The 13,082-nt window shown below is 38.9% G+C and overlaps 1 protein-coding gene across 1 annotated transcript in view; it reads right to left on the reverse strand.

Annotated features, from left to right (window-relative positions):
- Positions 1-8,863: 8,863 nt before the first annotated feature.
- The window catches only part of CSPP1 (centrosome and spindle pole associated protein 1), a 2,775,649-nt gene continuing 2,771,430 nt past the window's right edge, over positions 8,864-13,082 (reverse strand). Inside the window, exon 25 of the mRNA XM_044066267.1 lies at positions 8,864-10,520. Within this exon, the coding sequence (XP_043922202.1) occupies positions 10,285-10,520 (236 nt within the window). The 3' untranslated portion in view covers positions 8,864-10,284. The remainder of the gene's footprint in view (positions 10,521-13,082) is intronic.

The following is a 13,082-nucleotide window of genomic DNA, read 5'->3' on the forward strand; positions in this document are numbered from 1 at the left end:
TCTCTCTTACTAGCTCTGCTGTAGTTACCCAGCTATTCGGTAACTCTTCACTGCCACCCAGTGCCTGTCTTAACTCTACCCTGAACAAACTCTTCCCTGAACATCACCTCACAATTACCCTTTTTCAATTTCCACCACTTGATCCTTGGTGCTACCCTCACACTCATCCTCCTCTTCTTGATCACCAATGTCATCCTAAACGATGACAAATAAATAAAGACCCTGTACAGCCCTTGCGACCCTCTGCAACGCTGCTGGATGACAACCTTCTCTCTGGATATTGAAGGAAGAAAATGCAGAGTTGACTGCAATTTTAGCGTGAACATCAGACCTGACATTGCACTGGAGACCTATGGGCATTGCTGCCAATGGCTGAAAGGTGGATGCATCAAAACTGGCACTGGAAACTCAGCACCAAGCTCAGTTCTATTGCACTGACCTGCAGTACTGGGCCTAACATCTGCAGAACTGTCATTGAAGACATTGCCACCACTGACCTGACTGACAGACAAGCTGTTGACACAGAAAACTGCTATCTGAAGATCAGGAGAACATTCATCAAAACGATTAATGCCAGTCTACTAGATAGCACTGTTGATACAATGGATACAACAGAAGAAAATTTGGAGATCCTACTGGAAAATGGAAAAGAGTGGAAGTCTCCATGTATCATGGAAGCACTGATTTAAGCTCCTCTACAAAGACATTGTCTGTGACTACTGCAGTGGCCATTTAGGGGAGCAATTTTTTTGATCAACTGACACAGAGTTTGGTTTATGATTCATTATAATGGACTTTGAGTATGTGTGCATGCATGTCACTTTTTAGCCATGGAAAAGCCAGCAACAAGTATTGCTGTGACATTGCTGGCTAAGAACTACTCTCTGTGCTTTGTTGCTGCTGTGTTTTATTTCCACATAAATGTGTAAATTGCTTTGTTTGGCTGTATTACTGATGATGAATCATCTTTGTCCTGATTTTCCACTGCATTTGTCAGTTTTAATCCTCTACTGCTCTAGTGCATGCCATACCCCTCTCTGTATTTCTTGCTTATGGCTCAAGCCAAGGGTAACACTTTTTTTTCCTGGATCAATCTATGTACCCTCCTAATAAAACAAACAAGGATCTGTCACAAAACGTTTGCAATGTAGTGCACTCAAAAACAGGTAGTGCAGAAATCAGGCCAGGTTCAGATGGATATAATTCTTTCACAATGAAAATTACCTGTGGGGAATAATGCATGAAATTTTGAAGATAATCACACAGCTCCCCAAGCCTTCTGTGGAGAATGTTCACCTGCACAAAGTCTGCCTTACTAGGTAAATGAAGGAAAATCAGCAGCAATTGTACTTCCACAGATTAGAGAGAGAGAGAAAAAAAAACTAAGGAAACATATGCACTTAGAAAATGTTAACTGCTAACCTGTGTAAGCTGTCTCATTTATGTGCTTCAGGAGAGGTGTTTGTCTTTAATGTTGATTAACTAGCTCTAAAATATCACAGTTTTGATTATGTGTAGTCACAGCATGTTCAGCACAGTTACTTAAGTAATATGTGGCAAGATTAATTCTTCTTCAGTGTTAAGCAGCACATACACAAAAAAGTGCTGCAGAATAACAAACATCAATATTCCATAAAGCAGATATTTTTAAACTCTAGCAAGCACTTACTTTGACATAGAGGTCAGTGGATTTTCCATCCTGTAGACTGGGAGGTAGCCTGGTCTATTTAGGTTGGGGAAACACTTGAGATTTCTGAATGTAGTTTTATTGGCTGGAGACCTTATTACTCAGCTTATCTTATTTTTTAGAGCCTTTGCAAATTCTGTACAATTGGCTCTTGGCTCATTTATACAAAGCAAAGTAATTTGATTGAATAATCACACTTTTATAAGCTATTTAATGTACATTGCTGTATCCATATCTTTAAGGTTGTTTGTGGTAGCATTTTGTATCTTTTAAGTTTGTGGTAACATTTCACTTCAGACACTCCTTTACTGTGCTTTTACATTAGGAGGACTGGGATTATTTATCTAGTTGCAGTTGGTGTTTACCTTGTCTGTCTGTGCTGGGAAACACACAAAAGGGTTAAAAGTATTTTTTTTTGCACTTCTGTTATGTACTGTGACTGTACTTCAGCAGTTTCAAAATATGGTACTGTCTGCTGCTTTGCACTGCATTACATTGTATATGTTAGTTATTGGGCTCTTGTATGTAGTTTGTATGGTCTTGTTACATTTGGGCTCCAAACCAGCTAATCTACATTAAGAGGGTATTTTTCTGCACCCCTGTGGCAGAAGTGTGCTGATCTAACTTGTCTGAGTTGGGGACTGCTGGCGGAAGGCTGATTGTGTGCTTTGCTTATTGTTAGTTAGCTTAAAACATGTTCCTCTTTGCTCGCATTTAAGTCTCGCACTTGCAGAGGCTTTGGCATAGATACTCAGAGGTGCTCATCATTTGATGACTTTGCTATTGATTTCTGAGAATCTGCTTTCACCTGGAGCAATCCGCTACTGAGAAGACAAAAATAAAAGTAAGTATTTTTGCACTTCTCTTATAAATGGCGACTGCACTTTAACAGTTTCTTAAGCTATTTGCGGTTATTTTTGCACTTTATAGCAAAAACAATGTAATGATGCTTTAAGTAAATTGCACTACACATATTGTATCTGGTAGTTGTAGGTAGGTAGTGGTCTTGTTACAATTTGTCTCCAAACCAGCTATTCTACATTAAGGAGGTGTGTTACTGCACCTTTGTGGCAGAAGTGCACTGATCTAACCTGTTTAAGTTGGGGATTTGCTGGTGAAATGTCTTTTTGTGTGCTTTCCTGGTTGGTAGTTAGCTTAAAAGTTGTTTCTCTTTGCTTGTGTTTAAGCACCACATTTGCGTGGTGCTGCTCTTCGCTCAGTGCTGGTTGGCAGTGTCCTGTATAGATGCAAAACCCTAGAAGCTCAATTTTTCCCTAAACAGCTGTCAGTGAAACCATCCTAAGCCTTTTCTGCTGCTCTAGGAGCAGCACTGCCTTATTGATCAATCTTAGCCTATACAAAATATAGGTCCCTCTTGCAATCTCAGTGCTATCAGCACAGTCCTGTCAAAATAACCCATTCCCTTCCCTAGCAAAGCATACAGTAAGAACCTGTTATCATGGACAAACAGTTTCCCATCATTTCTATGGCCAGCCTGATGGACATGAACATCCTGAAGCAATGTAGCAATTGTCTCATGTATACTGACAACCACTTATTCTCCAGAAACAAACACTTTATGTGAGATATGTAGTTTCAGTATGAAACTGGAGGCAAGAATCTCATATAAGGACAACTCAAATGCCAAACAGGTTGTCAACACACACACACACACACACTTCACACCACACTAAATAGGTGCTCACTAGTAACTTACCAAAAGATCAGTGGCCTTCTAAACGAAAAACACTTACACACATAATGCAAAAAAACAACCACACCACACAACATATACACCAGTGTCTCAGCAAATAACCCCATAAAGTGTTACACCACAAAGCCTAATGTATTGGTCAAAGGTGACTCTATTGTGAGACAAATGGATGTTCCCCTCTCCAGGCTGGATAAGGAGCAGGTAACAGTTATGGTTAGCTGCCTGCCAGGTTTCATCAAGTCACTCAAGCACTCAAATCAGTCAACCACAAGTATCGGAATGACTCCATCATAGTTCATGCGGGGGTGAATGAGACAGATGTACCTCATTGGGACTATATGAAGACAGATATGACTAAGCTCTCAAATTCTATGTCACAGGCAGCTATAAGCCTAGCCTTAAGCAGCATTCTACCTTCTCCAAGGATAATGTCACAATACAAACCAAAAAGAATTGACTTTAACAACTGGCTTAGCTTCTGGTATCAGTCCAAGGGGATCTAATATCTGTCAATCTGGGAAGACATGGTTGACAGGCCAGGCTGCTTTGCCAGATATGGTCTGCACCTATCTCCTCTAGGCTTTCGGATACTGGCAAAGGCATTAGCTACCCTTATTGTGCCTTTTTTAGGCAGTGTCAAAATAACCAAACCTCCCCACATAACAAAATCCTCTCTAGATAAACTCAAGTTCCTGCTGCTTAATGCAGGAGTCTAAACAAAAAACTGCACTCCTTGGAAGCACTCCTCACTTTGGAAGATGTTGACGTCTTTGCAGTCACTGAGACATAGTTCAAACTCCCAAACAGTACCCCAACTGCACAGGGCTACAATGCCTTTCATATGTTCAGGCCACAAACTGAGAGTGGAAGAACCAAAGGAGATGGTGCATCCAGCTTCATTAAGGATAAGTATACAGAGAGAGAGTGTTCTAACATGTATGACTCACTTGAACTTCTCCATGTCCAGTTAACTATAGGCAATGCCCCCTACCACATCATAACTAGCTATAGGTCCCCCACAATGAAACAAGAAAAGCATACCGCATACCTGGACTTAATTAGAGTCACTTGCCATAAACCATTACACTTTACTAATGGGCGATTTTAAATTATCCTACCATTGACTGGGAAACATACAGGACCACAAACGTGCTGGCTCAGAGGTTCTTGGACTTTGTTAATGCAAATACTCAGCACACCCACAAGAGACTCAAATATGCTGGACATAGTATGCACTAACATGGGACAGCATTGTACCCCCTTGTGTGATGTCCGCCCTGGTAGGATCACACCATAAATCAGTCTCGTTCAATGTAATTATAAGACCAGCTATACTATCAAGCTCAAAAATGCTTAAGAATTGTTCAAAGACAAATTGTCTCCTAGTAAGTGATGGTATAAGAAGTTTCAAAACCCCTTGCATGCAAACAACTCGGACTCCTATGCAGAGGTGTACACCATTGCCCTGTATTAACCATCTAAGCAGCTGTATAGAACTGGATTAAAACCAGGTCTTGCCAAAAAAATAAGACACCCCTGTGGACTCTAGTATAAATAGGCTACACAACAAGAGAAAGAAGCTAATCTTCAAGAACCATAATGAACCGGCTCAGCAAAGAAAGAATTCCCTTTCTAGCTTCAACAAACAAATTAGATATCGTGTCAAGTCCTACAAAGCTAATTATGAAGCAAAAATAGCCTCCCTAGCTAAGGATAGTTACAAGGCATTCTTTAACTACATCTGAAATCTAAAAGGGAATACTCAGCTATGCACTGAACTAGTTGTATATAGTACCATCCATACTCAAGTAAAAGTAACAGCCAACCTCCTTGCTGACAGATTTGGAGTAAACATTACTCCACTGTCTCCTCCAGTCATCCCCAAAAGTATACCTGCCACCATTCCTCAGCCTGTTATCTCAAGAGAGCAGGTCATCTCAGTGCTCTTCAAGGCCAAAAACATGGCATCAATGGGACCAGACAACATATCAGGTAGCCTTTTAAACAACTTAAAACATGACCTAGCAGACCCACTTGGATTCCTGTTTAACCTCTGCCTGTGAACTGGCTATGTTCCGGCGAAATGGAGGACAGCAACAGTAGTCCCTCTGCACAGAGGGGGACCAATAATTGACCTTGGGAACTACAGACCCATTAGCTTGACTAGAGTCATCTGCAAGGCTATGGAAAGAATCATTATGGACCTTATTAACAAGGACATAGGTGATCTCCAAACTCTGGATCTAACCCAATATGGATTCATTAAATGTAGAATGCCTTTGAAACGTGGTTGGCTTCTTCGAGAAATTCACCAAGTCTCTGGACAAGGGAAAAACCTACACAAGGTATTTGACACAATCCCCCACCTCTGGTATTAGAAACTCTCCCAATTGAGAATTAACCCCTACATTACCAGATGGGTAGCCAACTGGCTCACTGACAGGACAAATACTGTAAAGGTGGGTGACTTCAACTCTAACAAAACACCAGTAACCAGCAGCATGCCACAGGGTTCTGTGCTGGGCCCCTTACTATTCAGAATTTATTTCTCATAAGTCCAGGGAAACTTGGACAGCCTGTAGATGACCAATTTCGCTGACTATTGCAAACTGGGAACAATCATGGAGTCCCTAAACTATGTTAATATACCACAGACAGGGTTAACACAGACAAATGACTGGTGCCAAAGCCATGGATTAAAGCTAAATGCAAAAATTCATTATTATTCCCTTTGGAAAAGCTGACATCCCTGCTAATAACAGTATAGACAGCACCCCCTTAAGTGAAGACCCAGTGGTACATGATCTGGGTACTCAGTTTGACAGCAACCTGAACTTTGACCACTGTGTCTCCACAGTAGTAAGAAAATCCTAGGTGGCACATCTCATAAGTAAAGGCATTGCATCTAGATCCAAGGATGTTATAATTCCATTATACTCAGCTCTCATCAGACCAGTAATAGAGGAGAATGTTCCCTTCTGCATGTACCTCACCAGACACCTGCAACAACTGGAGAGACCCCAGAGATTTCTCACCAAGAAATTACAGGTTACACAAAACAAGTCTTATGCAGAAAGACTGAAAGTCCTGTCACTGTATTCTGTCTCTTATAGGTTGATAAGGGGTGGCTTATGCCTAGCTTACAGGGCAGTCTCTGACCCAGCCCTGATGGAAATACTACACATTCATAAATCAAACTGCATGAGGGTTACTAGCTCCAGGAATCTTAACCTAGCCTCTGACATGAACAGGTCATGCTGGAGAGATAGATACATCTTCCCAGTGACTGCCACTTCTCTGGAACGAGCTTGCAATTCACCTGAAATGGAGCCCCTCCCTTACCCTCATCAAACACAACCTAGATCACTGGATGGGTGACCACAAATTCACTCCTGGGGTGGAGCCCATGACCCTCCTGGACAGACTAAGTCATTAACTACCATAGACCCTTACCTCTGCGAACTTCACTCACCTAACCACCTACAACTGAGGCAACGCGGGATAAATATGGCTAGGCTTGTAATGGCTAGTGACGTTAGCCTAGTAACTTTCATGAACCTATATGCTCATAAAAGAAAGCAGTATCTGAGTAATGAAAGAAAGCATTTGGGAGTACCAAAATATAATTTATTTTAATGTTTTAGCTAAAAATAATTACATACAATTTCAATCAACAGCAAAGGCAAACACAAAGAAAAAAATAAATGAGGTACCTCTTTAACACAATTCATAAAATACAATTTGAAAAATGGTAGTTCAGTCAAAATTATTCAGTGTATCCAAGATGATCTACAGCAGAATAGCATCTGTTACATACTTTATTTCAGCAGAAAGAAAACCAGTAACCCTATCATGTACAGCAGATAAATATTTGCAGCCATTCAGAGCTTGAATACAAGTCCACTTGAAATTAAATATCCACGGCTTTTCTTTGGTCAAAAAGCGTGGTTTAGCCACCTTTACATTGGATGTAGGAATCATTGCCCTATCTGCCTACGTTGACATCCATAACACAAAAATAATTAATACATTACATTTACATATTCTAACAGCAAGCAACTGCATTATGCTCATTTTTAAAGTATGTTGTATTGCTTTAAATTTCTTATTACAGATGCCATTTTGGAAAACAGATTTTACATTTAACACATATTTAGAAATATCTTTATAATTTACAGTAGTACAGGCAACATTAAATCTTTTTCATGTACGAGTGATACATATTTATGATTTAGTCTAACGTGTCTGTAAGTGCAAGACATCAATGCTGTTTTCACAGTTCTAATATTGGAGGACTAAATCTCAGTTATTAAGCAACCACTACTTTTGAAACATTCCTTAGTCTCTTTTGTTTTAAACATACAATTTCTGTGACGGACACCATTCCTAAAGAAAAACTGAAACAGTTAATTAACAAATGTCAAATATCTGGCATAATCCCACACATTTATGAATGAGTTTAATGAATCTTACCAGCTAAAAATACCCTTTCAGTGTGGCTTCACAGGGACATTGATAATATAAATCTGATACACTTGGTGATAAAGGAAGTAAGCTTTTGGTGTCTTGATACACGAGACTTAGAAAATGGACAGCTAAGTACTGTCTTAAGGTGTGGAACCTGGAGAGAGAGTTTAAATACAGGCAACAGAAGGCAATAACAACTCTCTTAGGGAATTATAAACACAAGCAACAGACTTGACTCTGGGACAACTACTGAAACCAAAGTTTTTAAATTCTAAGTGATACTTCACAATTGCTAAATGGTAGGGTCTGCATCTCTGTCAAGAAGTTACAGATGTATGAATATTACCAAACAGGACGGTAAAAATGTAGAAACCCAAGACATGTCGTACTGGCTGACAGCAAAAGAACTACACTTCGGTATAAAAACCCGCCTAAGCATGTGCTTATGTAAATAATGTGAAAACAGCTCTTATCATCAGGGTGGAAAATCTAAGAAAAATAATCTATAGTACCTCAAAGTAATGAAACAATGCAACAAAGTAGCTGGTAAATTTGGTAGTACTTTAGGGTAAGTAGAGAAGGTATCAACAGAAAAAGGAATGGAGATAGGAGTTTTTGTGTGTGTCTGTTTAGCTAGCTGAAGACAGCATAATGGGATGAAGTATTCATTCCTGACAATTACATTTTAAAGACACTGGTGGAAAATGTATACAGCACTGCAGAAGTTGTGAAGTGCCTGTGAGTGTGAAGCCTGACAGAGTAATAATGCAATCTTTTTTTATGTAGAAATTGGGAGGGGAACTGTACAATATGGATAGCATTTCTGCAGCATACTAGCTGGGTAGCATTGTCACCTCACAGTAAGACGTTGTCCTGTTCGATTCTCAGCTACAGCGTCTTCTGTGTGGAGACATGCATGAATGGGCGTATCTTCATTGAAAGTTGTGTGTCAGGGCCGGCAACTCGGCACGTAAAAATCTACTGCCAATCATTAGCGGACCGGAGTTCCGCTGTGGCGACCCCTAACCGGGAAAAGCCAAAAGACACACACACACACACACACACTAGCTGGCATCTTTGCATCATAATGCTTGGTTATCTGGCCCAATTCTCAGGTGGGTGCCTTCCGCAGGGAGATGACACATCCTCCTTGTATCCATGTTTTTTTTGCAGGGTGCTCTGGTTTCTTATCAAATCCCAAAGATGTGAGTGTCTATGTACATCTCGCAACATACTGGCACCGGACTCAAGACCTGTTGACCCCTAACTCCTCTAAATTTGAAATGGATTAAGTCGCTAACTGAAAATGAACGAATGAATAACATTAATTGTATGACAGACTTGTACATACCTCACAAGAGTAAATTATTAGAAAGTGGCAGTTATAAATTAAAAGAATGCACAACAGCAAGGGAACAACATACAAATACATTTCAGGAGGGTAAATTCAGAATACATTTGAAAATCTACTTCTTTACTAAAAAGTGTGGAATACCTGGCAATATATTTATGCAGAGATGTTGGATGCAAAAGCAATGCCTTGAAAGAAAATCATAATACCTTATGTTAAAAGGGAGGCAAAAATGGCAAGATAAAGATGAGTGGGATGAGGTTTGGTATGGGAAGGAAATGGACTAGGTGAGACACACAGTCCTCACCTCTTGGCAAGATAAATGCCTGTATGATTCTAAAATAGCTCACAACTGTCAAAATGTAAGAAGGGAAAAAAGGTGGCAGAAGCAATCAAACCGACTAAATCTGACTTGCTTGTTTAGAATTCCAAAATTATTCAAGATTATTAATGCAAAGGTTAGTTGAATTTCAATCAAAAATATATTATGTCAAAGATTGATTTTGTACGGGCATGACCATGAAAAGAGATGAAAAGCCACTTCAGATGAATAATACAAGCTGTCAATACTCAAACCTATTTTCTGACAGTCTGATCCACTGTACAGCAATTTTAGATATTCTATCATAATGGTATCATACTACTACTAAATTACTTGATTTACTGGAACAACTATTTTAGGTTTGGGGTAGGCATCTAAAAGTGGAATGAATGGTATGCTACATTGTTACTATCCCACTACCTGCCAGTACAGTACTGCAATTTGTCACACTAGAAAACTGAGTGAGCCTGGTTAATGGTCTAATGTATATTTTGCTGTGGCGCTTGTGTCATTTTGGTTAAAAATTACAAACTACATGGTTTTCAAGGATGGTGTAAAGAGCTGCACATATCAGTCAAGTAAAACCAGTACAGTGCAAAGGTAATTTTCCTGAAAACTCACTTTAACAGTGCATTATGTAACAGAAAAAAATCAGATACCATTTACATAAATACAGAAAAGTGCTACAGTGATTAGGTCTCTAGCAGAGTTAAAAGGCACAAATGGAACTGCTTTAGAAAAGGTCAGCCATGGACTGTTGACATTCCCTGCCAGTTAAAGGTTAGTGTATTCCCAGAAGAATTCTCATGTTTCGACTGTCCAGCTATAAACCTTTTTAATGTGTCTGATGATCCAGTGCGCAGCCAGAGATCTGTTGCTACTGTTTCTACAGAGTCTGGTCTTTCACTCTTTAAAAGAGGAACAGGAGAAGGAGTAAACTGATTATGGAGGTCTTCATCTGCTAGAGAGAAATCATCCCCTAGAAATCAAACAAACAAATATTTAGTGTATTTAGAGGTCTAAGTGATGCATATAGCAAATACATAACCTAGAATCTCAAGAGTTGCACTCCAGAATCCAGTTTTTGTGAAATTTATTTAGATAAAAAAAAAAAATAATCATAATGCTAATAATAAACTGCCTCTAACATCTTCACTCTTCCAGATATCTAAAAAAAAAAAAAAAAACTTAAGCAGCATAAGAACAGATGCAAAATATTTCTGGTTCAGTTCAAATAAAATCCTCCAACAAGCATTAGTTACTAAAACAAGCACGTCCAAAATCACCCTTGACAAACTGTTGTTGATTATGTTCAGCAAGCATCAGTTGTAATACTCTGTGTAAAATAAGCCTGCACATGCCACAATGTGTTATGAATCAATATTAAACATTCATCATATAGTTTTGATTTTGTAGGATTACAAAGCAAGAAAGGTAGATCCATTTTCAAGTGACAAATACCTGTAAGCACTGCAAGAGTTGCTCATAGTGCAAGGCCAAATCAATACTATTATTAATGATGAAACATAACTTAACAAATTTCAGGCATTTGACTTAAAAATGCAATAGAACCCTCTCCAAATGCACGTGAAACCAGTAATTCGTAAGATTCATACTAGTTTCAAGTTAATTTAGTCTCATGACTATTAACATCTTGCCAATATCCGCCCTCAGGCTGTACCTCCATTCTTAAGGATAGCTAAGCTAATTAGTCTCAGGGTAAATTTGAGGGTACCCATCCAGTCATCCAAGTTCTGTTTGAAGGTTTACAATTTATCACTCTGCTTAACTTGCTGGAGTAGCTTATCCCAGGGGATGAGGGAGGTGCTGTGTAATGAATCTCTCTCACCACTGTGTTCTATTTATCCACTGATGAAGACTTAGGTCTCTGGTGCTTGCTAAGCTGTTAGACTTGTGGAGATCAAAAACAACAGGATCTCCAATGGCGAAGTAGGCGAGGCATATATCACCCCTCAAAAGTGTATAAGATACTGGCTAAAAGGATGTAATGGATATATTATTTTAATACACTTTTAGTTTAAAACTATTGCAACAGTTTCATATTTTTCTTTCCCATCTGAAAAGAATAGCTTGACTTTTCTTAATAGTTAATTAGAGCTTAGCAAGCAGATGGTAAATGTTTCTTTTAATCATGTAACCATGAAAGAAAGTTATGTACCTTGTACTTGCATGGAATGTATCTGAGATAAGATTGCTGAAACAGACACACAAACCATGTCAAGATAATAGCATAAGAAATGTTTTAGGCAATCCTCCCATATGCATACCTGTTATCTGTTTACGCCTTTCAGCCTTAGAAATGTACGTGTGTGTTTTATCACAGTTGGGAAAGCTTTGAACTTTATACAAACCAGTTTGTGGGGGTTTTCCTATTCAGATGATATAAAAAGGCTTGTATCTGTCCATAAGGTTGAATCTCTCCTATTTTGATACATTCCATATCATGATACTATTCTAATAATGTGTTTGCATCCAGAATCTTTGACAGTCTGTGTACTGAACTAAATAGCTGCATGATGTTGTGTGTTAAAAGTATTCCTTTTCAGGGATAAAGCTTACAGTGTCTCAGGATCTTTAAGACTGAAATCTTCTTAGGAACCTCTGGGGTGTCCCTATTTGTTTGAGATGTTGACTGAGGTATACTTCTAAGAGGGCAAAGTACTCTGTAACTGGTCTTAGTGCTGAATATAAGGGAACAATTACATCTTTAACTTTGGATTACATACCATTGGCTATAAGTTGTGCTCAGTACAATGATTTTCTGATTAAAAGCTGGCATATGGTGACTGAAAGAGAGGGGAACTGTTAACCAAAGTTCCTGGTTACATTTTCATTTAGTAGTGGGAGTACTGCATATACTATATTTTGTGGGTAGGGACAATTTGCCAAATGAAACAATACTACACTTTTGCAAGTTTAATTTACGCCTATTTTTTGTATACCAGTATTAACTAGTATAAGTTCTTTCTGAAAGGTACAGGGGATCAGAAGGGAGTTTTAACAACAACATCTTGTTTGCAGTCATCTCTAAACTTAAAGAGGGGTCCTGGTTCTCATTTTGGAGATCAGAGAAGTAAATGCTAAATAGGAAGGGCCACATTAAAGAGGTCTGAGGAACTCTGCTGGTTACCTTCCTATTTTCAGATGGGACACCTGCAATAATGAATTACATGACTCTCTCTTTTAGCAAATTTGCTATCTACCTTTCAACATAATGATCTATGGCTACAGCATTCAGCTCATTTAAAATGTTCACATGGAGTATGGTGTCAAATGTTTGGGTTAGGTCATGCTATACTATGCGATCAGTATGGTGAGTGTCGACAACCATTGTGACCCTCTCAAAAAGAATGATTTAATAGGCAGGATTCTCCCTTTAATATGTCTAACTTAATGAGACTTTTGATATCATAACTGATAACATCAGTTATGATACATTCCATATCTTTGCAGTTCAGATTTGTAAAACTAATGGGACTATAATTACCTGGGCCCATGGCAAGATCACCCTTTTAGAGGG

This window comes from Protopterus annectens, chromosome 3.part1 (assembly GCF_019279795.1).
Source record: "Protopterus annectens isolate FY-2018-M chromosome 3.part1, PAN1.0, whole genome shotgun sequence".
NCBI classification, from domain to species: domain Eukaryota; kingdom Metazoa; phylum Chordata; order Ceratodontiformes; family Protopteridae; genus Protopterus; species Protopterus annectens.